Raw genomic sequence first — 25,384 nt, 5'->3', positions numbered from 1 at the left:
AAATGATGGCACAACCTCATTTAAGAAAGGATGCAAAAGGAGGGACCAAACGAATTGTGAACGATGACCATTAAAATAATCTTTTATTTGTTTTAAGAAATTAAATTGGTTAAATTTTCCCGCGCTCAGTTGGCTGCGGCGAGAGCTGGCGGGTAGAAGGCAACTCCGTGGGGCTCACGGTGGTGTTTCCATTTTGTCCCCTAGATGGGAAGGGCCCCATGCACTACGGCGTCTGCTCCACGTGGCTGTCCCAGCTCTCTCCGGGCGAGATGGTGCCGGCTTTCGTTCGAAGGTAAGGAACTTCCAGATGGGTATCGGAGTCCTGGGGCCTGCTTTTCTCTCTCGAGCACATCTTTCGAGGGGGATTCCACTAAAATTGGGGGGGGGCTCTGTTTTTGAAGCAGTTGCTCCCCTCTCCGAGACACAGGTAGTCCTCAACTTACGACCGCAATTGGGCCCAACAAATCCGTTGCTAAGTAAGAAATTTGTTAAGTTAGTTTTGACTTAAAACTGGACTAGGAGTTGGACTAGATCATCTCTAAGGTCCCTTACAACACTGTGATTCTGTAAAGGTTAGGGTTAGGGATAGAGCAGGAGACCTTTATAGAATCATTGCATGACAGAGTTGGGAGATCCTCAGAGGTCATCTAGTTCAACCGCCCAGCTCGAGCAGGAGACCTTTACAGAATCATAGAATGACAGAGATGGAAGGGACCTCAGAGGTCATCTAGTCCAACCACCCAGCTCAAGCAGGAGACCCTTACAGAATCATAGAATGACAGGGCTGGAAGGGACCCCGAGAGGTCATGTAGTTCAACCCCCTGCTCCAGCAGGACATCTTTACAGAATTAGAGGATCACAGACTTGGAAGGGATCTCCGAGGTCATCTAGTCCAGCCCCCTGCTCGAGTAGGAGACCTTTAGAGAATCATAGATTGAAAGAGTTGGAAGGTACCCTGGAGGTCATCTAGTCCAACCCCCTGCCGAAGCAGGAGACCCTTGCAGAATTACAGAATTGGAAGGGACCCCGGGAGGTCATCTAGTCCAACCCCCTGCTCGAGTAGGAGACATTTAGAGAATCATAGCTTGAAAGAGCTGGAAGGTACCTCAGAGGTCATCTAGTCCAGCCCCCTGCCGCAGCAGGAGACCCTTACAGAATTGGAAGGCACCCCGGGAGGTCATCTAGTCCAGCCCCCTGCTCGAGCAGGAGATCCTTACAGTCATAGAATAACAGACTTACAACCCTCCCTTGCTGGTTGCAATCCCAGATGTCCGATTGGGGATTCCCATAGGGCACTGATCTGTCTTGCCTGTAAGGGGGGGGGGAACAGCCTTCACCCCCCCCCATCTTGCCACTGGCTCTTTTTCGGATTGTGTCTAGGATCTTGTCAAGGGACGCCTGGCCCGGCGGTGCCTTAAGGGCTATGTGGTCCCTTTGCTGCCCAAGAGGTCAAGCAAAGTTTCTTTGACACCCCCCCCAACCATCCTTTAAAGAGGAGAATTTGGAGACCCCCCTCCAAACCGTAAAGGGAAGCAGACTGCAAAAAAATAATAATAATTGGGGAACGTTTGGTTGTCCTTGGCCAGCCCCAACCCCCCCCCTTAGCCTGAGGGGGGGAAATGCCACCTCTTTCTGCAATGGGGGGAGAAAAGAGGGGGGCTCTTTCCGGGGAGACCCGCTGACCTTTGGGGGGTCCACGCCGGTCTTTGCTGCACGGAAGCAGAGACGGCACCAACAGGGGGGCGCCAGCCTAGCCAAAACCTCCATGATAAGCTCCGGGAATCTCCCCCCCCCGTCCCCCCAAAATTAATTGGCTTTTCTTGGCCCTAACAGCACCCCAAACTTCCAGCTCCCGGAGGACCCCACAGCCCCCTGTATCCTGGTGGGGCCTGGCACCGGCATCGCCCCGTTCCGGGGTTTCTGGCAGCAACGGCAACACCGGATGAAAACCGAAGGTGAGTCCAAGGGGAGGGGAGGGGCTCCGGCCCCGGGGTGGGGGTGGAGGGGTGGGGCTGGATATCAATCAGTCCAGAATAGAGCCGGAAGGGAGCCCGGAGGTCATCTAGTCTGACCACCACCACCACCCCCCGCTCCAGCAGGAGACCCTTAACAGAATCCTAGAATAACAAAAGTGGGAAGGGACCTCAGAGGTCATCTAGTCCGACCCTCTATTCCAGCAGGAGACTCTTACAGAATCATACAATGACAGGGCTGGAAAGGAGGTTAGAGGTCATCTAGTCCAACCCCCGCTGAAGCAGGAGACCCTTACACAATAATGGGATAACAGTTGGAAGGGATCTTGGAGGTCATCTAGTCCGACCCCCTGCTCCAGCAGGAGACCCTTAGAGAATTACAGAATAAGAGTTGGAAGGGACCTTGGAGGTCATCTAGTCCGACCCCCTGCTGAAGCAGGAGACTCTTACAGAATAATGGGATAACAGACTCGGAAGGGATCTTGGAGGTCATCTAGTCCGACCCCCCTGCTGAAGCAGGAGACCCTTACAGAATAATGGGATAAAAAGAGTCGGAAGGGACATCGGAGGTCATCTAGTCCAACCCCCGCTGAAGGAGGAGACCCTTACAGAATAATGGGATAACAGAGTTGGACGGGACCTCGGAGGTCATCTAGTCCAACTCCCGCTGAAGGAGGAGACCCTTACAGAATAATGGGATAACCATTGGAAGGGATCTTGGAGGTCATCTAGTCCAACCCCCTGCTGAAGCAGGAGACCCTTACAGAATAATGGGATAACAGAGTTGGAAGGGACCTTGGAGGTCATCTAGTCTGACCCCCTTCCCCTGCAGGAGACCCTTACAGAATAGGATAACAGAGTTGGAAGGGACCTCGGAGGTCATCTAGTCCAACCCCCTGCTGAAGCAGGAGACCCTTACAGAATCACAGACTGACAAGAGTTGGAACGGACCTTGTGGTCTACTTTGTTGAATGCCTTACCGAAACCTAAGCACGGTACGGCCACAGCCTTTTGCTGGCCTACTAATGTAGTAGCTTGCGGCCTACTTTGTCGAACGCCTTACCGCTATCTTAGTATGCCCACGCCTTTCGCTGGTTTACCCGTTTCGTAAGCGTGGTCTCCTTTGTCGAGCGCCTCGCTGAAGTCCTCAGTTGTCCTTTCCAGGCCTGGCCCCCGGCGACATGACTCTCGTGTTTGGCTGCCGTAGTTCCCGCCACGACCACATCTACAGCGAGGAGATCCGAGAGGCGCAGGAGACGGGGGCCCTACGTCGCGTCCTCACCGGCTTCTCGCGGGACCCCGATTACCCCAAGGTAGGCCAAGTGGGACCGCTCTCGGCCAGATACTCCCAGGGCAGCTTCTGCTGGTGCCGGAACGCCACCGCAAGGCACCCAAAACGTGTCCTTCAGCGCCAGGGAGAGGGTCTACACCCCAACGGGGCGACTCGGTGGGCACGTCGCCCACTTGCTTGTCCGTTGCGTCCCAGACCTACGTGCAGGACCTGTTGCGGCTGCACCTGGCGGACCACGTCTTCGAGGTGCTGAGCCAGCTCGAGGGCCACGTCTACGTCTGCGGCGACGTCACGATGGCCACGGGGGTCCTGCAGACCATCCAGCAGATCTTGGCGCAGGAAGGGAGGATGTCGTTGGTGGAGGCAGGCGACGCCATCAGCGAACTCCGGGTACGCCGGGTCGGGGAGGGGCGGTGGGTCATCCTCGGCTTCTTTTGGGGGGGGGCGTCCCTGTTTTCTCAGGGCCCAACCCGCGTCTCTTGTCCTTCGGTTCCCGCAGGACCAAAACCGCTACCACGAGGACATCTTCGGCCTGACCTTCCGCACACAGGAAGTGGCGTCGCGCATCCGAAGTCTCTCCTTCTCCAAGTACGGGCGGAAAAGCTGCCTCGTGGCGGAGATCTGAGGCCCAAGTGCCTTCAAGACCCCCCCCTCTTTTGGGGACCCCCCATTAAAGCCCTTTTCTGCCCCCCCGCCTTCGCAGCCGTTCTTTCTGGGGTGGGTGGGATGGGCGGTTGGGGTCTGCTTCCCCGGGAAGAGGTTGGCAGTCACTTCGTTACCCACGTGGGGCGCCCCTTAGCCACGGGGAGCCTTGGCACCCCGGAAGGGTCGCCACCACTTCACCCACCGCTTACGACCGCATCGTTTAGCGCAGTGGTTCTCAACCTGTGGGTTGAACGACCATTTCACGGGGGTCGCCAAACAATGCAGTCCGCCATTTCCCCCCCCTTTTTCCTTAGCTGTGCTCCTCCCTTTTATTCTATTGGCTTTTGGAAACCAATAGAAGAGACCAGTGGTTCTCAACCTTTTTAATGCCGCGACCTCCAAACGGTCGTAAGTCGAGGACTACTCAACCCCTGTGAAATGGTCGTTCGACCCCAAATGGGGTCCCTACCCACAGGTTGAGAACCACTGGAATAGACTCTCTTGCAAAAGTCCCAGTCTGCAAATGGTGCTGCACCAGTTGAGTAGTCCTCGACTTACGACCGGTTGGGGTTCGCGGCGTTAAAAAGGTTGAGAACCACTGGTTTAGCGACTGTTCAAATTTAAAACTCAGATTTCCTTCGGCGGCAGTTCTGAACTGCCGGGGTTACATGACTGCCTTTATGGCTATCGGCAGCGTCCCACGGTCTCTCGGTTGCATTGTAGGGTTTTGCCAAATGGTGGCTCCAACTTCCGTGGTTTTTAGGGGGGGACAGACTGCCCCATAGCGAACTGACTCATTTACTGATGGCCACAAAACAGAGCATAACATCCGGCGCGTGGTGCTGTTTGGCGACCATCTCGGCTTTAAGAGCGCAACGCGCAGGGTCTCTTACCATCGTAAGCGGAGGAGAACCGGGAGTCGCCGACTCACAACCGTTCACTTAGTGACCGTTCAAAGTCAGTACAACGGCCGCAAAAAAGTGACTGGTGACCGTTTTTGACGCGACCGTTGCAGCATCCCATTCTCGCGGGATCAAAATTCAGACGCTTGGCGACTGACTCGTAGTTAAAGATGGCTGTGGCGTCCCGGGGGTCACGCGACCCCGTTTGGTGACCCTCCGATGAGCAAAATCAGCAAAGTTCACTTAACGACCCTGGCAAGGAAAGTCCTAAACGGGGTCAAACCCGCGTCAGAACGGTCTCCACAAGTGAAATTGGGGGCCCCACTGCGGTCGTTAAGTCGAGGACCTGCCTGTATTAAGGTCATCATAACCTCCGTGGCCTGTCGACAGATCCCCTTTTGCGACCGTGTGACGAGCAAAGTCAACAGGGGGAAGTCGAATCCACTTAACGACCGTGTGAACTAACTTAACTGCGGCGAATCCCTGACCAACAGTGGCAGGAAAAGTCGTAAAACGGGGGCAAAGCTCGCTTGTTTTTCACTGAGCGACATACATTGGGGGCTCCATTGCGGTCGTAATTCGAGGACTGCCTCGGCCCGTTACCCGGGTCTGTTTCCCACTGTTTTACACGAGTTAACCCCCCGGGAAACAAACCGGGAAAAGCGAGGTTGGGCGGACGATCGTGCCCACCCGGATTGATGAGGGACTTGCGAGAGGATAGGTGCCGCTGCATGGTGCGCAGAGCCCTAGCAGAAAGCAAGGATCCTCGCGGCTTCAAGGGGGACGGACCCTTCCTTTTCGGGATTGGAGGGGGGGAACACCGCTTATCCTCTTTGCAAGATGGGGAGGGGATACAGACCCTCCCCAAGTCCACTCAGCAGTCCTGGCGTCCAATCTGTGCCAATCAAAACTCCCCCACCCCATACTGGCACCGTCGAGCCCGAGTCGGCGGCCATCACTTCCCTACCAGCTGAAGGTGGCAGCCCACTTCCCTTGCTTAGCAGATTGCCTGCCGCCTTTGGCCTCCGGGGACCCACCGCATCCTCCCACCCCACCCCGACAAAAAGGGGGCGCTTTGCTTCTCGTTGCTGTAAACATTTATTGTCCCTAACAAAGTCTCCTGCGATGCAACCGCGACAGCATGCGTGCTGGAGGGGAGGGGAAATGGGGGGGGGCAGGGAAGGGGGGAAGAAGCACAGGGCGAGAGCAGAGCCTTCCCGAATCCTTGAGTGACAGGGTTGGACGGGACCTGGGAGGTCTTCTAGTCCAGCCCCCTGCTCGAGCAGGAGACCCTGACAGAATCCTAGAATCGCAGAGCTGGAAGGGACCTCGGAGGTCTCCTAGTCCGACGTCGCCCACCCCCTTCTCTCTTGACCCCAGAGAGACCCCCCCCCCAAAATACAAATAGCACCGTGTGGGGCCTGAACCAGCCCCAAAGCTTATTCACCCCCCAAGAAGCGCACACTCCCCCCCCAAAAGGAGGGTCCGGGAAGCCTCGCGGACAAGGCCACTCGTCGCAGGCAAATCCACGGCGAAGGAGGGGCAGCCGTCAGTCACTCCTGCCTCGGAGTGGAGGAGATGCCCGGCGGCCCCACTTCCAGGCATGTTCTGTCCACCGGGGGATCGTCCGGGAAAGCCGTCCATGGCTGTGCCAATCCTCCAGAAACCTGCAGGGCGAAAGGAAGGACTTGATCAAGGTGTGTGTCTGTGTGTGTGTGTAGCAGAAAAGAGCTTCTTCCTCGTCCCACACGCAACCTAATCCCACGCGTGCCCAAATGGGAGCTTTGCGGGAGGACGAGCGGGAGTCCTTGGCTTACAGCCGTTCATTTGGTGACCGTTCAAAGTTACGATGGCCCCAAAACAAGTCACTTGTGACCCTTTTCCCACGCTTAGGCCCTTTGCAGCGTCCCCGTGGTCATGTGATCAGAATTCAGACGCTTGGCAAGTGGCTCACAGTTATGACATTTGAACAGTCGTCAACTTACATCCGTTCGTCAAGGGACCGTTTGAACAGTCCTCGACTTACATCCGTTCGTCAAGGGAGTGTTCAAACGGTCCTCGACTTACATCCGTTCGTGGAGGAAGCATTCAAACGGTCCTCGACTTACATCGATTCGTGGAGGGACCGTTCGAACAGTCCTCGACTTACATCCATTCGTGGAGGGACCGTCCGAACAGTCCTCGACTTACATCCGTTCGTGGAGGGAGCGTTCAAACAATCTTCGACTTACATCCGTTTGTGGAGGGACCGTCCAAACAGTCGATTTACATCTGTTCGCGAAGGGACCATCTGAACGGTCCTCGACTTACATCCGTTCGCCGAGGGACCGTTTGAACGGTCCTCGACGGACCGTCTGAACAATCCTCAACTTACATCCGTTCATGGAGGGACCGTCCGAACAATCCTCAACTTACATCCGTTCGTGGAGGGACTGTCAGAACAGTCCTCGACTTACATCCATTCATGGAGAGACCGTCCGAACAGTCCTCAACTTAACATCCGTTCATTGAGGAACCGTCCGAACAGTCCTCGACTTACATCCGTTCGTGGAGGGAGCGTTCGAACAGTCTTCGACTTACATCCGTTTGTGGAGGGTCCATCCGAACAGTCGATTTATATCTGTTCGCGGAGGGACCGTTCGAACGGTGCCCGACTTACATCCGTTCGCCGAGGGACCGTTCGAACGGTCGACTTACATCCGTTCGTGGAGTGACTGTTTATTGCAGCATTCCCTACGGTCACGTGACCCAAATAGGGATGCTTGGCAAATGACTTGTATTTACGACAGTCGCAGTGTCCCGGGGTGCCGCGATGCCCTTTTGCGAACGTCTGAGGAGCAACGTCAACAAGGAAAATGCACGGGGTGCTCGCCCGCCTCTTTTGTGGACCGGTACCGCACCGTGGCCCAGGGATTGGAGACCCCTGCTTCACGCTTATTGGCCACTCTCCCGGGGGGGGGGGACCCAGCACGGGACAGGAACCTGGGCTGCCAACGGAAAGGGAGAGGTGAGCGGGAGGCTGCGTATCCCACCCCAGAGTAAGGATGGAGGAGACACCTACACGGAGGAAGGAAGGACAAAAACACGGCCGGCTCCTGCTAGCTCTTCTCGTGCTGCGGCTGTTGCGTCTCGTCCGATTCCTCTTCGCAAACTTCTAGCGAACAGTCCTGGCCGTGCGTATCGAAGGGACGCCGGGGGGACGCTGTACCAAGAAACAGGGCACAAAACTTGCACAGAGCCCTCCCACCACCTGTGTGGCCCTGCAAAGAGGGGGGTTCTGGGCAACCGACACAAAACGTGCATCGCAGACCCAGCTGGGTATAAGGGGTACCCCCTGCCCTGATAGTGAATGCGGAGGGATTCGGTCCTTGGGAGGGGAGAGCAGAGGGGAAGGGAAGGTACGCAGTGGGGCGCCCTCCCACTCTCTGCTCACCCATCCCTTTGAGGCACGGGAGGGGCCGCGAGTGGTACAGTCCTGACCTGGTTGTGCCGAAGGCTGCGGCGCAAAGCGGGCGGACGTTTGTTGCTGGTGAAGCTGGGGTGGGCGAGTAGAAAGAAGGGAGGGTGGTTAAAGATGGGTTATGTGTGTGTGGGGGCTTCTGATTGGCCCCCAAGTGTCCTCTCCCTGGCCTCTCACCTCGTGCATGTAGAGGGCGTGCAAACTCATCTCGGCCAACGCCAACTCGGAGAGCAAAACCGAGCGGCTGAGAGGAGCCGGGCGCGAGGGAGCAGCGGTGCTGTGGGCGACAGGGTAAAACCAGTCAGACCCCCACCCAGCACAGAAATGGGAGGGCTGAGCACCTCCTTCCCTCCCCCCCCCCCAGGGAAGGAGCTGACACCACTCCCCCCCCAATGTGGGGACTCCCACCCGGAAGACTCCCGTGGAGTACCTCTCCTCCAGAAGCGGGCTCTGGCTATCAGAGACGGGGGTCTGCCCGGGATGGCTCCTGTGCCGGGGCGGCTGGGAAGAGGAGAGGGAGGCCAGGATGCTGGCTGTGCTGCCGGGCTGAGTGAGCAGCCGACGCTCTGCGAGGACCGGGTGGGCCAGGACGCTGGCCAGGAGGGCATCCGGCTGCAGAGGAAAGGAACTCAGCCAGCAGCCTCAAGTCCCCAGCCCTTACCCCCCCTCAGCGCTCACCCCGACATCCCTCAGCCCCTCAGCCCTCATTCCCCTCACACTTCCCCTCAGCCGTTACCCTGTCCTCACCCCCAGAGCCCTCCAGCCCTCACCCCCGCAGCCCTCACCCTCCTCACCCTTCCCCTCAGCCATCCACCTTCACCTCCTCAGCCCTCATCTGCCCAGCTCACCCCCCCCCAGCCCTCACTCCCACATCCCTCAGCGCTGGCTCTGCTCTCCATTCACTCCATCCCTCAGCCCTCACCCCCGCAGCCATCCAACCCTCACCCCCGCGGCACCCCTTCACACTTCCCCTCAGCCCCACCTTCCAGACCTCACCCCCTCATACCTCCCCTCAGCCCTCACCCCCAGTCCTCACCCCCTCAGCCCTCACTCTCTCACACTTCCCCTCAGCCCTTACCCCTGGTCCTCACCCCCTCAGCCCTCACTCTGCTCACCCTTCACCCCCACCTCCCTCAGCCCTCACCCCTGCAGCCTTAGCCATCCAACCCTCACCCCCACAACACCCCTTCACACTTCCCCTCAGCCCCCACCCCTGCAGTCTCACCCCCCCCCCGACAGCCCCTCAGGCCTCACCCCCTCATACCTCCCCTCAGCCCTCACTCCCAGTCCTCACCCCCTCAGCCCTCACTCTCTCACACTTCTCCTCAGCCCTTACCCCTGGTCCTTACCCCCTCAGCCCTCATCCGCCCAGCTCACCCCCCAGCCCTCACTCCGCTCACCCTTCACCCCCACATCCCTCAGCCCTCACCCCCGCAGCCTCAGCCATCCAACCCTCACCCCTGCAGCCCTCACCCCCCTCACACTTCCCCTTAGCCCTCAGCCCCTCAGCCCTTGCCCCCTCACACTGCCCCTCAGCCCTTACCCCCAGCCCTCACCCCCTCATCCCTCATCCGCCCAGCTCACCCCCCAGCCCTCACACCCACCTCCCTCAACGCTCGCCCCTCACCCTTCCCCCCAGCCCTCATCTGCCCAGCCCTGAGCCCCCGCACCCTTCACCCCCACATCCCTCGGCCCTCACCCTTCACTCCCGCAGCCTCAGCCACCCAACCCTCACCCCGTCAGCCCTCACCCCCCCGCCCCCAGCCGCCAAAACTGACCATGGGGCCAGGCCCCTCGTCGGAGAGCAGGGAGGCCGCCAAGGGCCCCTCGGCCAGCAGGCGCTGGGCCTGGGAGGCGTCCTGGTGCACCCGCTCCTTCAGGTGCCCGATGAAGAGGGAGCTTTCGGGCGGCGGATGCCAGTGCGGGTTGGCGATGGCGAAGTGGACCAGCGAGAGCTCCGTCTTGCCGTTCTCGGCCTGCTGGTAGACGGAGGCCTCAGTCCGGCCCTGCGACAGCCACTGGGGGGGACAGAAGAGAAGGGAATGTGGAAGGGACCTCGGAGGTCACCTAGTCCAGCCCCCTGCTCAAGCCCGCAGACCCTTACAGAATCACGGAATGACAAGAGTTGGAAGGGACCTCGGAGGTCATCTAGTCCAACCCCCTGCTCGACCCTTCCAGAATCTCAGAGTGATTGAGTCGGAAGGAACCTTGGAGGTCATCTAGTCCAACCCCCTGCTCGAGCAGGAGACCCTTACAGAATCACAGAATTGGAAGGGACCTCAGAGATCTTCTAGTCCAACCCGCCTGGTGAAGCAACAAACTCTTACAGAATCACAGAACACCTGAAAGGGATCTTGGAGGTCATCTTGTCCAACCGCCTGCTCAAGCAGGAGAGCCTTCCAGAATCACAGAATAATTGAGCTGGAAGGGGCCTCAGAGGTCATCTAGTCCAGTCCCCTGCTCAGGCCCGCAGAATCACAGAATGACAAGAGTTGGAAGGGACCTCAGAGGTCATCTAGTCCAACCCCCTGCTCGAGCAGGAGACCCTTCCAGAATCACAGAGTAACTGAGCTGGAAGGAACCTTGGAGGTCATCTAGTCCAACCCCCTGCTCGAGCAGGAGACCCTTACAGAATCACAGAATTGGAAGGCACCTCAGAGATCTTCTAGTCCAACCCGCCTGCTGAAGCAACAAACTCTTACAGAACCACAGAACAGCTGAAAGGGATCTTGGAGGTCATCTAGTCCAGCCCTCTGCTCGAGCAGGAGACCCTTCCAGAATGACAGAACAGTTGGAAGGGACCCCAGAGGTCATCTAGTCCAACCCCTTGCTCGAGCAGGAGACCCTTCCAGAATCAGAGTTGGGAGGGACCCCGGAGGTCATCTAGTCCAACCCCCTGCTCAAGCAGGAGACCCTGATAGAATCACAGAATCAGAAGGGACCTTGGAGATCTTCTAGTCCAGCCCAACTCCCCCTCCCCCGCTGAAGCAACAAACTCTCGCAGAATCCTAGAAGAATGGGTGGAAGGGACCTCGGAGGTCATCTAGTCCAGCCCGCCTCCCCCTGCCCAAGCGGGAGACCCTACGCCGTGTCTGACAGATGGACAGGGCAGGCGTCTCTTCCCGGGATGAAGCAGCTCCCAAATCCATCCGGCGGCGAGGCTTCTCCATCGTCCCCCCCTTTGTCCAGCTTGCCAAGAAAATAGGGTGCAAATGACCCTCGGGAGACCCCACCTCACCTCTCCCCAGCTGCAAAGACCGCCCCCCTCCCCTCCCTCCCTCTCCCCCTCACCTGAGGGTTGCCGTGGTTGCGGATGTCCAGCTGGGCGAAGGAGCAGATGTCCCCCACGCCCACCACCTCCACCGAGAAGTTGCGGAAAAAGTCGACGATCTCCAGGGCCTTGGCCCTCAGAGGGAAGATGAGCAGGAAGGGGGTCACGATGGGACTCAGCAGCTCCTCCAGGATGAAGACCTGCAAGGGGGGGGGTGGAGGGTGCAAGGACGGAGGCCGAAATAAGCAGGGGAGGAAGGGGCTGGTGGTGGTGGCCGATGGTGCTTCCTCCTCCTCCTCCCACCCCCACCAGCCCGCTCACCGCCTTGTACTGGAAGAGCTGGCCCAGCTCCTCCCGGGTCTCCGCCTTGTGCGCGTTGCCTTGCCAGTGGTCGGGGATGTAGTGGATGTGGGCCAAGACACACTGCAGGAGCTGCTCCGGACACCACACCAGGTGCTCGTCCGGGATGAAGGCCCTGCGGGGGTGAAGGGTGAGGGAGTGGGATGGCCGGGAAGAGCGGGGGGGGGGGGGGAGGGAGAGACAAGAAAGAGGAGAAGCGTCAACCCGACGGGCTCCAAAATTCGACCAGCGGAGAAGAGCTGCACAGCTTGGTGTGCCTGGGCGTCCCGGGCTCCAAAATTCGACCAGCGGAGAAGAGCTGCACAGCTTGGTGTGCCTGGGCGTCCCGGGCTCCAAAATTCGACCAGCGGAGAAGAGCTGCACAGCTTGGTGTGCCTGGGCGTCCCGGGCTCCAAAATTCGACCAGCGGAGAAGAGCTGCACGGCTTGGTGTGCCTGGGCGTCCCGTTGCGAGATCCTCGGTGGAAGGGCCGGGACTTTTTCCCAGGTGTGTTTTTTTGGGGGGTGGGAAGGCAGGGGGGTTGTCCTTCCTCCCTCCCTCCCACGGGGCCCCCCCCTGTTCTCCCGTCCACCTCTGGGTGCCCCCCTCCCGAGGTGAGATATGGAAAGCCTCCAAGTTGGGGAGAAAAGCAAACCGTAGCTGGGGATTCAAGATGCGCCCCAGAGAAGGCGCCGTTTGGCGGGACGAAGGAAGGAAGGGGATGGATGGGCGGGAGATACGGAGGGACTGAGGAAGGGAAAAAGGAGGACGGGAGGAAGAAAAGAGACAGGAAGAATGGAAGGAAGGAAATACAAGAAGGAAAGGAGGGAGGGAGGAAGGAGATAGGAAGGAAGAAAGGGAGGGAGGGAGGGAAGAAGGAAGAAAAGGAGATTGAATGAAGGAAGAGACGGAGGGAGGGAGACAGGAAGGGGATGAAGGAAGGAGGAAGGCAGGCCGGCAAGGAAGGAAGGAAGGAGATAGGAACGGAGGAAGGAAAGAAGGAGACAGGGAGGGAGGGAAGGAAGGAAGGAAAAAAGGAGGGAGGGAGGAAAAAAAGGAGAGAGGGAAGAAGGGAGGAAGTTAAGGAGACAGGAAGAATGGAAGGAAGGAAATACAGGAAGGAAAGGAGGGAGGGAGGAAGGAAGGAAGGAGAAAGGAAAGAAGGAAGGAAAATAGGGATTGAGTGAGGAAGGGAGGAAGGAGAAAGGGAGGGAGGAGAGAAGGAAGGAAGAAAGGAAGCAGAGGAAAGAAACGAGAAAAGAAAGGAGATGGAAGGAAGAGAGATAGTGATAGAGGCAGGCAGAAAGGAAGGGAAGGAAGAAAGGAAGGGAGGCAGGCAATGAAGAAGGGAAGGAGAGAAGAAGGGAAAGACGGAGATGAAGGAAAAAAGGAGGGACGGAAGAAGAAACGAGTTAGGAAAGAAGGAAGGAAGGAAGGAAGGGAAGGAAGAAAGGAAGGAAGGGAGGCAGGCAATGAAGAACGGAAGGAGAGAAGAAAGGAGATGAAGGAAAAAAGGAGGGAGGAAGAAACGAGATAGAAAAGGAAGGAAGGAAGGAAGGAAAGAAAGGAAGGGAGCCCCAGACCCAACCCCTCCCGCTCACCTTTCACCCCATCCCTGAGCCAAGGCCCCACCCCTTCCCCAAACCGGGCAGCAGACTCCTCCCCCCCTTGTGAAGTCTGCCGAAGACTCCGCCCCCCCTGCCCCGCCCACCTGGCCAGGGTGACCACCAGCCCCAGCAGGGTGACGGCGGTCAGGATGTGCTGGACGGCCAGCACGTCCTCGTCGTAGACGGTCAGGGCGATGAGGACGGCCAGCAGGGAGCCGGCGAAGAAGGCGGCGTTGCCCGCCGCGACGGCCAGCAGCGGGTTGGCGAAGGAGTTGAGGTACTTGGCGGCCGGCTTGTAGCCTCGGCTGAGCCGGGCCTGCAGCTCGTGGTCCAGCTCGTTGAAGTGGCGCAGGTAGAGGCGGCCGTAGAGCGACCAGCGCCGCGCGCCCAGGCTGCCGGGCTCCCGCTTGAGGGCCTCGGCGTAGCTGAAGAAGGCGTACAGGCCCTGCCAGACCAGGATGAAGGGGCAGAGCAACAAATTGGCGACTCCGAGGAGCAGCAGGCTCCGGGCCAGCCGGCGGGCCAGCTCCAGCCGGGCCCCGGCTCGCTTGTACTGGGGCTGGAGGCTCCACTTGCCCTGGAAGAGGGAGCCCGGCCCCCAGAAGAGGAGCAGCTCCAGGTTGTACTTCAGCCCCCGGGTCAGGAAGACGCCGCGCCCGAACAGGGGCAGCCGGAAGCGGACGGGGAGCAGCGACTTGTTGACCATGGCCACCAGGTAGTTCTTGAAGCGGAGGATGCGGTGGTGGATGTCCAGCTCGGTCAGCTCCCGACGGTGCACGCACAGGCGCTGCTCCCGCTGCAGAGCGATCAGCCGGGCCTGCACCTCCCGCCAGCTGCAGTTGCACAGCTGCGCCTGCCGAGGGGAGAGGAGAGACAGGCGCCCGTCCGAACTGACATCCAACCACGGCTTGGCGGAAAAGGAGGACTAGGGAGGGGGCAAGGCGGGAGCGGCGTTCTGGCACCGGAGGCGGGTTTCGCCAAAAAAGAGGCGGGGGGTGGGCGAGGAACGACGGAGAGGAGCAAGCCGGGACGGAGAAGAAAGGTCCGTCCGAACTGCGAGGGCGATTAGCCAGGGGGACTGCTGGCCACCCGAAGGGGTGACGGCTTTATCACGGGAGGTTTTTTAAAGAAGATCTGAAATGGTCCTCCTGCTCGAGCAGGGTGCTGGACTAGATGACCCCCGAGGTCCCTTCCATCTCTGATATTCTATGATTCTGGAAGCGTCTCCTGCTCGAACAGAGGGCTGGACTACATGACCCCCAAGGTCCCTTCCTACTTTACTACTATTACTATTACTTTGTCATTCTGTGATTCTGGAAGGGTCTCCTGCTCGAGCAGGGGGTTGAACTAGATGACCTCTGAGTTCCCTTTCAACTCTGTTATCCTATGATTGTGTAAGGGGGGCTAGACTAGATGACCTCCACGGTTCCTTCCACCTCTGTCCTTCTATGATTCTGCAAGTGTCTCCTGCTTGAGTAGGGGGTTGGACTAGATGACCCCCGAGGTCCCTTCCTACTCTGATATCCTACGATTCTGGAAGGGTCTCCTGCTCGATCAGGGGGATGGACTAGATGACCTCTGAGGTCCCTTCCATCTCTGATATCCTACGATTCTGGAAAGGTCTCCTGCTCGAGCAGGGGGCTGGACTAGATGACCCCCGAGGTCCCTTCCTACTCTGATATTCTATGATTCTGGAAGGGTCTCCTGCTCGAGCAGGGGGCTGGACTAGATGATCCCCGAGAAGACTCTTCCAGAATCACAGAATCATAGAGTTGGAGGGGACTCTGGAGGTCCTCTAGACCAACCCGCTGCACAAGCCGGAGACCCTTCCAGAATCACAGAATTAGAAGGCACCCCTGAGGTCCTCTAGATCAACCCCCTGCTTGAGCAGGAGATCCTTCCAGGCTGACAGAATCACAAAAAGGGATCGTGTGACCCCAGGACACCCTGACCGTCGTAAAGGCGAGTCAGTTGCCAAATGTCTGGAGTCAGATCACAGAATCACAGAATGACAAGAGTTGGAAGAGACCCTGGAGGTCATCCAGTCCAACCCCGTGCTCAAAGACGAAACCCTTACAGAATCAAAGAGTTGGAAGGGACTCTGGAGGTTATCTAGTCCAACCCCCTGCCCGAGCAGGAGAAGCTTACAGAATAGCGAAGTTGGAAGGGACCCTGGAGGTCATCTAGTCCAACGCCCTGCTCTAGCAGGAGACCCTTACGGAACCAAAGAGCTGGAAGGGACCCTGGAGGTCATCCAGCCCAACCCCCTGCTCGAGCAGGACAACCTTACAGGATAGCAGAGTTGGAAGGGACCCTGGAGGTCATCCAGTCCAGCCCCCCGCTCGAGCAGGAGACCCTTGCGGCATCGAAGGGCTGGAAGGGACCCTGGAGGTTATCTAGTCCAAACCCCTGCCCGAGCAGGAGACCCTTACAGAATACCAAAGTTGGAAGGGACCCTGGAGGTCATCTAGTCCAACCCTATGCTCAAGCAGGAGACTCTTACGGAATCAACAAGCTCGAAGGGATCATGGAGTTCATCTAGTCCAACCCCCTGCTTGAGCAGGAGACCCTTACGGAATCAAAGAGTTGGAAGGGACCCTGGAGGTCATCCAGCCCAACCCCCTGCTCGAGCAGGAGACCGTTACAGGATAGCACAGTTGGAAGGGACCCTGGAGGTCATCCAGCCCAACCCCCTGCTCTAGCAGGAGACTCTTACGGAATCAAAGAGCTGGAAGGGACCCTGGAGGTCATCTAGTCCAACCTCCTGCCCGAGCAGGAGACCCTTACGGATTCAAAGAGCTGGAAGGGACCCTGGAGGTCATCCAGCCCAACCCCCTGCTTGAGCAGGAGAACCTTACAGGATAGCAGAGTTGGAAGGGACCCTGGAGGTCATCCAGCCCAACCCCCCTGCTCGAGCTGGAGACCCTTACCTCATCAAAGGGCTGGAAGGGACCCTGGAGGTCATCTAGTCCACCCCCCCACCCCGCCCGTGCAGGAGACCCCATACCAGTGAACGCCCTCAATCGCAAGGCCTCGAAAGGATACCTCCAAATCCCGGCTGCACCATACGGCCCACCTACGGGGGGGGGGGGGCGATGCAGGCGGGACCCCACCTCCCACCCCACCCCACCCCCGTGCACTTACCGAGGGGATCTTGAGCGCCTTGGTGTAAAAGGAGCGGATCTCCCAGTAACCCATCAGGCTGAAGAACACCTTGACGAGTCGGTACAGCCAGAACGTGGCAGCCATCACCAGCAGGAAGATGACCCCGTGGCTGGCCTGGATCCTGGGGGGAGAAAGGGGAGGGAAAAACAGCTGTCGGTTGCGCAAGGCCTCTCTGGTTGCACACAAACAGACACAGACACACAACGCACGTCAGAGGGGAATGCCTTTCTAGGAATCCCCCCCCCCCCCGGTACTCGGAAAGCCCTTTGGCTACGGGGTCGCCGGGTGCGGCTGGCACCGACTTCCGGAACGGCAGGTGGCGGAGTGGAGGGTGGGGATGCCGGCTCGCTCTCCACTGGTTGAACAGCAAGAGGCTCTTTGCCCAGGAACAGCAGGGCCCAAACTGGCCGCAAACGGAACGAAGGACAGGCTGTCCTCGGCTTTACGACCGCCGCATTTCAGCTCTGACACCGAGGCCCGGGTGAAGCGACTTTGGCCCCCTTCTTCCCTTGCCACGTGGTGGGTCGGGTCGCTCAGCGAATCGGGCTTCCCCCCCCCCCTTGGGTTCGCTCGGCGGGAAGGTCGCAAAAGGCGACAAGCGCAGCGGTCGTTAAGGGAGAACCAGTGGCCAAGAATCTTTCGATCGCGTTTCAGTCGCGTGAAAAATGGGCCATTTTGTTTTCAAAGTTGTCGTTGCCACTTCCAACGGTCGCTAAACGAACCGTCGTAAGCCGAGGACTAGGCTGCATCGGGGCTCAGCCACAGCCGGAAAAGAGAGACTCCACATCCCGAGGTAGTCTACCTTGACCGAGAAACCAGAGCAGAAGAGCTTTCTGCCGGACTGGGAAGGAGATCGCCAAGTCCCGTCGTAACGTCGGTCACTAAACGAACCGTCGTTACGTTGAGGACTAGGCCGCATCGGGGCTCAGCCACAGCCAGAAAAGAGAGACTCCACATCCCGAGGCAGTCTACCTTGACCCAGAAGCCAGAGTGGAAGGGCTTTCACTGGGAAGTGAAAGCCCTTCCATCATAACGGCCACTAAACGAACCGTCGTTATATTGAGGACTAGGCCGCATCGGGGCTCAGCCACAGCCAGAAAAGAGAGACTCCACATCCTGAGGCAGTCTACCTTGACCGAGAAGCCAGAGCGGAAGGGCTTTCTGCCGAACTGGGAAGGAGATCGCCAAGTCCTGTCGCAACGTCGGCCACTAAACGAACCGTCGTTAAGCTGAGGACTAGCGGGTACAACGCGAAGCAGATTTGGTCTGGATTTAGCCCCGATTCGCATCCTCCACGGCACCCGGAGAGATCTCGGCGAGCCGCAAATCTCGGCGAGATTCCACGTCCCGAGGTAGTCGTATCTCGATCCGAGAGGCAGGCTCTCGGCCAGGCTGGCGAGGAGCGGCAAAGTTTCATTTGCCTCCCCCTCCACCGGTGCCAATGTCCCACCACGACGGCCGAAACCCGCTTGGGCTCCTGCTAAGAACTGGGGGGGGGGGAGGCACGGATCTTTCCGGACCGCTACTTACCTTTGAGCACACTCGGCAGCGGGTAGGATAGCATCCGGGAGCGTAACCTTGCTGCGATCGGGCCCAAAACTTCCACCTCCTCCCTGGTGGGTGTGATTGACGGGCCGGTTGGCAAAGAGAACGTCATACTCCACGCAGCAAAGCAGGAAGGTGGAGAAAGTGGCCACAAACAGGAACTGCCTGGGGAGGGGGGGGCGGCCTTTTAGTCATGGCGGCTGGGCTGGCCGGGGGCAGGCAGACGGCCACCCGGTCAAGCGGAGACAGCCGAGAGGAAGGTGGTTGGGCACCTCCTATAGTTGGCATCAGAAATTGCGGCCGGGGTGGGGTGGGAGGGGGGCACTGGAGTTTTTTTAAGAGGAGACGGTCTGGAATAGTCGGGGGTCTCCCGATGGAGCAGGGGGTTGGACTAGAGGACCCCCGAGGTCCCGTCTAGCGTTACTTTACTGGATCCCGAATTCTATTCTATTCTACTCTAGTCCCAGCGCTAGTTCTCCGTTCTGTTCTACTCTGAAGTCTATCGTATTCCATTCGGAATTCTGTTCTATTCTGAATCCTGTTCTCAATTCTATTCTGTTCTGAATTCTATTCTATGCCGAATTATTCTAAAGTCTATTCCATTTTGAATTCAGTTTCAAATTGTATTACATTCTGAATTCTATTCTATTCTGAATTCTGTTCTAAATTCTTTTCTATTCTGAATTCTAAATTCTCTTCTCTTCTAAATTCTATTCTAACTTCCGTTCTAAATTCTACTCTATTGTGAATCCTATTCTATTCTGAATTCTATTGTATTCAGGATTCTATTCTATTCTGAATTCTGCTAAATTCTATTCTATTCTGAATTCTATTCTGTTCTATTCTAAATTCTATTCCTGAATTGTTCTAAATTCTATTCCATTAATTCTATTCTATTCTGAATTCTTTTCTAAATTCTCTTCTATTCTAAATTATATTCTGTTCTGAATTCCGTTCTAAAGTCTAATGTATTCTCAATTCTATTTTGAATTCTGTTCTGAATTTTATTACCTGAATTCTATTCTGAATTCTGCTCTAAATTCTATTCTTTTCTGAATTCTAAATTCTATTCTATTCTGAATTCTGTTCTAAATTCTACTCTATTGTGAATTCTGTTCTGAATTCTATTCTGTTCTGAATTCTGCTAAATTCTATTCTATTCTGAATTCTGTTCTAAATTCTCTTCTCTTCTAAATTATATTCTATTCTGAATTTGATTCTATTCTGAATTCTGTTCTAAAGTGTATTGTATTCTGAGTTCAATTTTGAATTCTGTTCTGAATTTTATTACCTGAATTCTATTGTGAATTCTGCTCTAAATTCTATTCTATTCTGAATTCTAAATTCTATTCTATTCTGAATTCTGTTCTAAATTCTACTCTATTGTGAATTCTGTTCTGAATTCTATTCTGTTCTGAATTCTGCTAAATTCTATTCTATTCTGAATTCTGTTCTAAATTCTCTTCTCTTCTAAATTATATTCTATTCTGAATTTTATTACCTGAATTCTATTCTGAATTCTGTTCTAAATTCTATTCTTTTCTGAATTCTAAATTCTATTCTATTCTGAATTCTAAATTCTATTCTATTCTGAATTCTGTTCTAAATTCTACTCTATTGTGAATTCTGTTCTGAATTCTATTCTATTCTATTCTGAATTCTATTCTACGCTGAATTCTGCTAAATTCTATTCCATTCTGAATTCTTTTCTATTCTAAACTCTATTCTATGCTGAATTGTTCTAAATTTTATTCTATTTTGAATTCTGTTTTGAATTCTATTCTATTCTGAATTCTATTCTATGTGAAGTCTGTTCTAAATTCTATTCTATTCTGAATTCTATTCTATTTTGAATTCTATTCTATTTTCTCTTCTCTTCTCGTCACTCTCTATCCTCAGCCAGGGAGCCCAGCGCCCCCCTCCCCTAATGCCAGACCCCTCCAGCCGCTCCCCACCCCACCCCTCCCACCCGGAGGGGAATGGGGGGGGGTCCCGCCGGGCGCCCTCTTACACCAGCTCAAAGACGTCAGAGAGCATCATGCAAGCAAAGCCGTTCCTTTGGTGAAAATGATAGATGTGCAGAAGCCGTCAAGGAAAAACCACGTCCAGAGGCCACGGGGCGCCAGCCCCCCTACCCCACGGCACACAGCCCACCCTGGAGGGGGGGGGGAGGACCCACCGCCACGGCAGACGAAGCTTCGACGGTGACGGACAACTTCGGGGAAAACTGACAACAGATTCCTCGGCCTGCTGCAGTGCATTAGGAAAAGGGTCCCCAACCGCCGGGGCTGCAGCCCGCTTGCCACCGGTCCAAAAAACCTTAAAAATTGGGGGACCACCGCCTTAGGGGACCCCCGTCCTTGCGGGGTTCAGCTGGCCTCACTGAGCAGGCAGTCCTCGCTTTACGGCCGTAACGGAGCCCCCCAATTTTCCGCGGCTAGGCGAGACGGCCGTTATATAGTATTCTATATATGTTCTACATACTTGGTCCTTTTGTGACTGGTGGACTTCAGCTCAGAGAATTCCTCGGCCAGCGTGCCTGGCTGAGGAATTCTGGGAGTTGAAGTCCCCCAGTCACCAAAGGGCCAAGTTCGAAGACGCCTGTTCTATATACTCTATACCAGGGGTCGGTCTTCGAACTGGGCCCTTTGATGACGGGTGGACTTCAGCTCCCAGAATTCCTCAACCAACGTGCCTGGCTCAGGAATTCTGGGAGTTGAAGTCCCCCAGTCACCAAAGGGCCCAGTTCGAAGGCCAACCCAATGTGTGGTCTTATTATTCGAAGGGTTTCCTGCTCGAGCAGGGGGTTGGCCTAGATGACCTCCGAGGTCCCTTCCAACTCTGTTGCTCTATTATTCGAAGCGTTTCCTGCTCGAGCAGGGGGTTGGACGAGATGATCTCCAACTGTGTTGTCCTATTATTCTAAGGGTTTCCTGCTCGAGCAGGGGGTTGGACTAGATGACCTCCGAGGTCCCTTCCAATTGTGTAATTCTGTAAGGGTCTGCTGCTCGAGCAGGGGGTTGGACTAGATGACCTCCGAGGTCCCTTCCAATTGTGTAATTCTGTAAGGGTCTGCTGCTCGAGCAGGGGGTTGGACTAGATAACCTCTGAGGTCCCTTCCAATTGTGTAATTCTGTAAGGGTCTGCTGCTCGAGCAGGGGGTTGGACTAGATGACCTCTGAGGTCCCTTCCAATTGTGTAATTCTACAAGTCTCCTGCTCGAGCAGGGGGTTGGACTAGATGATCTCTGAGGTCCCTTCCAATTGTGTAATTCTATACGTCTCCTGCTCGAGCAGGGGGTTGGACTAGATGACCTCCGAGGTCTCTTCTGACTGTGTTGTCCTATTATTCTAAGGGTTTCTTGCTCGGGCAGGGGGTTGGATAGATGACCTCCAAGATCCCTTCCAATGGTGTAATTCTGTAAGAGTCTCCTGCTCGAGCAGGGGGTTGGACCAGATGACCTCCGAGGTCCCTGCCAATTGTCCACCAGTCATCAAAGGGCCAAGTTCGGAGACCGACCCAATATAGAGTAACACAACTGTGTGGTCCTATTATTCGAAGGGTTTCCTGCTTTAGGGGGTTGGACTAGATGACCCCCGAGGTCTCTTCCGTCTCTGTTATTCTATAAGGCTCTCCTGTTCGAGCAGGGGGCTGGACTAGACCACCTCCGAGGTCCCTTCCGACTCGGTGCTCCTGTCATCCCACGGTCAAAATCCCAACCTTTGGCCAACCGACTCGCCTTTACGACGGTCGCAGTGTCCCGTGTGTGTTTGTGTGTGTGTGTGTGTGTGTCATGTGATCTCTTTTTTTCTCTCTTCCTGCTCAAGCAGGGGGTTGGACTAGATGACCTCACGGGACCCTTCCGCCTGGATTCTATTTTTTTTTTCCCTTAAACTGGAGGGATTCACTTACCGACGGCGGCCCGTCAAACGGGAGCCCCAATTCGCTTCGGGGGCCTGTCGCTTTGCCCCCCCCAGCCCCAACATTTTTTGGGGGGGGGAGCTCAATCAATAAAAGGGGGGTACTTTTTAGGGTGGGGGGTTCAAGTCTTCCCAAGCGAGCCAGAAAGGATATTTTGGTGAAGAAGTTATCCAGGTTCTTGATGTGGTGCCAGGAATCTGGAGGGGGGGGAAGCAGAGATGGAGAAAAAAAATAAAAATTGGGGTGCAAGGACCCTTCCCCAGGGGTGACTCCCTGACCTTTGACCCCCCGGTGCCCCCCCAAATCCAGGCCCACCTTTCAGCCCCTCCGTGACGTGGACCAACAACTGCTGCTCGTCCTCCGGGGGGGAGTCGTCGTCTTCGGAATCCGGCAAGGGGTGGTAGTCCCCCGTGGCCTCCCGGCTCAGCGCCATGGGGCCCGGAACCCACAAACACCCACACACAATCTCACACACACACACACACACACACACACACACACACACACACACACACACAGCCCCTGCCCTGCAGGTCTCTCTAAAACTGAATTCAGCAGCGACTCTGGAAGACAAAGCAAAGGCAACACAGTGAACAGGTGCGGACACAACACAACCGAGGCGCGACAAAATCTCTCTCTCACACACACACACACACCTCAATAACTTGGGGAAACAATTGGCCACAAAGGGGGAGGGGGGTGTCCCATAAACCAGGATCCTGGGGAGCAGCTGGGGCCTTTCTCGATGCAGATTCCGTCCCCCCCCCCCAACAAACACACACCCGGCGTTCCCATTGAGAAGACACAGAGGTGGGAAGGGACCCTGGAGGTCATCTAGTCCAACCCCTGGCTCAAGCAGGAGACCCTTACAGAATCATAGAGAATAACAGAAGGGGCGATGGAGGACATCTCATCCAGTCCCCGCCTAAGCAGGCCACGCTTACAGAATGACCAGAGCGGGAAGGGACCTCAGAGATCATCTAGTCCTGCTCAAGCAGGAGACGCTTACAGAATCATAGAACGACAGAAGGGGACCCTGGAGGACATCTAGTCCAACCCCCTGCTCAAACAGGAGACCCTTACAGAATAATGGAACAGGAAGGCACCCTGGAGGTCATCTAGTCCAATCCCCTGCTCAAACAGGAGACCCTTAAAGAATCCTAGAACAACAGAAGGGACCCCCGGAGGTCATCTAGTTCACACCCTGCTCAAGCAGGAGACCCTTACAGAGTCACAGAACCAGAGAAGGGATCCTGGAGGACATCTAGTCCAGCCCCCTGCTCAAGGAGGAGACCTTTACAGAATAATAGAGCAGAAGAGACCCTGGAGGACATCTAGTCCAACCTCCTGCTCAAGCAGGAGATTCTTACTGAATCACAGAACAGAAGGGATCCTGGAGGTCATCTAGTCCAATCCCCGCCCAAGCAGGACAACAGAGCTGGAAGGGATCCCGGAGATCATCTAGTCAACCCCCTGCCCAAGCAGGAGACCCTTGCAGAATCATAGAACAACAGAAAGGGCCCTGGAGGTCATCTAGTTCCCCCCCCTGCTCAAGCAGAAGACCCTTACAGAAGTATAAACAGAACGGACCTCAAACATCATCTAGTCCAACCCCCCCCTTGCTCAAGCAGGAGACCCTTCAGCATAACAGACCGGGAAGGGAGCCCAGAGGTCATCTAGTCCAACCCACCCTTGCCCAAGCAGGAGACCCTTGCAGAACAACAGAGCTGGAAGGGACCCCGCAGGTCATCTAGTCCAACCCCCTGCTCAAACAGGAGACCCTTGCAGAACAACAGAGCTGGAAGAGACCCCCGCAGGTCATCTAGTCCAACCCCCTGCTAAAACAGGAGACCCTGACAGAAGAGCAGACCGGGAAGGGATCCTGGAGGTCATCTAGCAGTCCAATCCCTGCCTAAGGAGGACAGCAGAGCTGGCTGGGACCTCCGGAGGTCATCTAGTCCAGCCTCCCCCACCCCCTCCACCCGACCAGTCCCCCGTCAGGGCCGCCCAGCTTCGTTTCCCCTTTTTTTTTTACCCTCCTCCTCTGCAACAACAACCCTGCCAGGTGGGCCGGCCAGAGAGAGGGGGGGGAGAGAGAGAGAGAGAGATCCTGGCCCAGATTCCCCCCCAGGCCGAGCCAGAACTCGAACTCAGCACCTCCCAGCCGCCCCCTCCCTGCAGAATCCTATCCAGGTGCGTCGTAAGTCCGAAACGCCGGTCGTAAGTGCGAAGCGGCCACCGTCGCCGGACGTCAGCGGCCAAAGGCGGCTCCAGCCGCTCTCCCGCCGCCGGGACTCGTCTGCCGAGGCTGCCCGGGACCGAGGAGGGGAAAGGCGGCCGCTCAGCGGGCGAGGAGCCGCCTGAGTCACGCCGGGCCGGAGCCGCGTCCGACCCCGCGGCCTCCGAGGCCACGCCTCCCTGAGGCGGGGCCGGCGGGAGGCCCCGCCTCGACGCCGACTAGCGATTGCGCGGCCTCGCCGCTCCTTATTGCGCCTGTGCGGGTCCGGCTCTCGCGGGCGGACTTTTACTGCGCCTGCGCGGGTGGCTTTGACTGGCCTCGCCGCTGCTTATTGCGCCTGTGCGGCTCCGTCTCTCCGCGCCGCAGTTTCACTGCGCCTGCGCGGGTGGCTTTGACTGGCGGAACCCGGCCTCGCCGCTTCTTATTGCGCCTGTGCGGGTCCGTCTCGTGGGGTGTTTGTGTGTGTTTGTTACTGTGACTCTTAGTGCGCCTGCGCGGGTCTCTTAGCGGCGGCTCGCTGTTACTGCGCCTGCGCAAGTCGCTTTTAGTGGCGGAGCCCAGCCTCAATGCTTTTTATTGCGCCTTTGCAGGTCCGTCTCTCGGAGGAGGCGGGCTCAGTCATTCTTACTGCGCCTGCGTGGGTGGCTTTTAATGTTGGAGCCCGGCCTCACCGCTTCTTATTGCCCCTGTGCGGGTCCGTCTCTCAGGAGGGGTGGGCTCTGCGAGTCTCTTAGTAGCAGACTCAGTGACTGCTTACTGCGCCTGCGCGAGTCTCTTTCAGCGGCCCCGCCGCTTCTCATTGCGCCTGTGCAGCTCCGTCTCGCGGACTGGGGCGGACTCGGCGACTCTTACTGCGCCTGCGCGAGTGGCTTCGAGCGGCGGAGCCCGGCCTCGCCGCTTTTTACTGCGCCTGTGCAGTAAGAGGGGGGGACGGGGGCGGACTCGCCGACTCTTACTACGCCTGCGCGGGTGGCTTTGAAGGGCCGGGTTTCCGCGGCTCGCCTCTTCCGAGGGCGGAGCGGGCGA

The 25,384-nt window shown here is 56.8% G+C and overlaps 2 protein-coding genes across 3 annotated transcripts in view; one reads left to right on the top strand and one right to left on the bottom strand.

Moving 5' to 3' along the window:
* Positions 1–3,946, top strand: part of NOS3 (nitric oxide synthase 3) — a 35,875-nt gene extending 31,929 nt beyond the window's left edge. Inside the window, exons 22-26 of the mRNA XM_039369846.1 lie at positions 205–292; positions 1,834–1,955; positions 3,138–3,286; positions 3,460–3,654; positions 3,764–3,946. Of these exons, the coding sequence (XP_039225780.1) occupies positions 205–292; positions 1,834–1,955; positions 3,138–3,286; positions 3,460–3,654; positions 3,764–3,889 (680 nt within the window). The 3' untranslated portion in view covers positions 3,890–3,946. The remainder of the gene's footprint in view (positions 1–204; positions 293–1,833; positions 1,956–3,137; positions 3,287–3,459; positions 3,655–3,763) is intronic.
* Positions 3,947–5,873: 1,927 nt separating this feature from the next.
* On the bottom strand, positions 5,874–24,552 carry LOC120320268 (autophagy-related protein 9A-like). Of its 2 annotated transcripts, XM_039369847.1 has the most exons (15): positions 24,359–24,552; positions 22,435–22,682; positions 22,273–22,316; positions 20,210–20,274; positions 18,184–18,363; positions 16,633–16,774; positions 13,593–14,341; positions 11,864–12,017; positions 11,563–11,742; positions 10,050–10,289; positions 8,702–8,883; positions 8,449–8,548; positions 8,292–8,346; positions 7,873–8,013; positions 5,874–6,478 (listed from the first exon to the last, which is right to left on the bottom strand). In XM_039369847.1, exons 2-14 carry the CDS (start codon positions 22,550–22,552, stop codon positions 7,910–7,912), a joined length of 2,313 nt encoding a protein of 770 aa, XP_039225781.1. In that variant the 5' UTR covers positions 22,553–22,682; positions 24,359–24,552; the 3' UTR covers positions 5,874–6,478; positions 7,873–7,909. The 2 variants fall into 2 exon arrangements, with proteins under 2 accessions (XP_039225781.1, XP_039225782.1); XM_039369848.1 differs by lacking the exons at positions 22,273–22,316; positions 22,435–22,682; positions 24,359–24,552 and having other exon boundaries at positions 20,212–20,247.
* Between the last annotated feature and the right edge of the window lie 832 nt (positions 24,553–25,384).

The sequence above is a fragment of the Crotalus tigris genome, unplaced genomic scaffold (genome assembly GCF_016545835.1).
Source record: "Crotalus tigris isolate CLP2741 ecotype Arizona unplaced genomic scaffold, ASM1654583v1 scf7180000021287.315228, whole genome shotgun sequence".
Lineage (NCBI taxonomy): Eukaryota > Metazoa > Chordata > Lepidosauria > Squamata > Viperidae > Crotalus > Crotalus tigris.
Note: the sequence above shows the minus strand (reverse complement) of the source record. Positions and strands in the feature narration are given on the sequence as shown.

Excerpts from the sequence above, each read along its gene's own strand:
- LOC120320268 (XM_039369847.1), bottom strand. The coding sequence starts at position 22,552 with ATGGCGCTGAGCCGGGAGGCCACGGGGGACTACCACCCCTTGCCGGAT. Across the intron at positions 18,364-20,209 it reads TCTGACGTCTTTGAGCTGGT|GCAGTTCCTGTTTGTGGCCA; the intron begins GTAAGAGGGCGC and ends CCCCCTCCCCAG. Across the intron at positions 14,342-16,632 it reads AGGCGCTCAAGATCCCCTCG|GCGCAGCTGTGCAACTGCAG; the intron begins GTAAGTGCACGG and ends TCCCCTCGGCAG.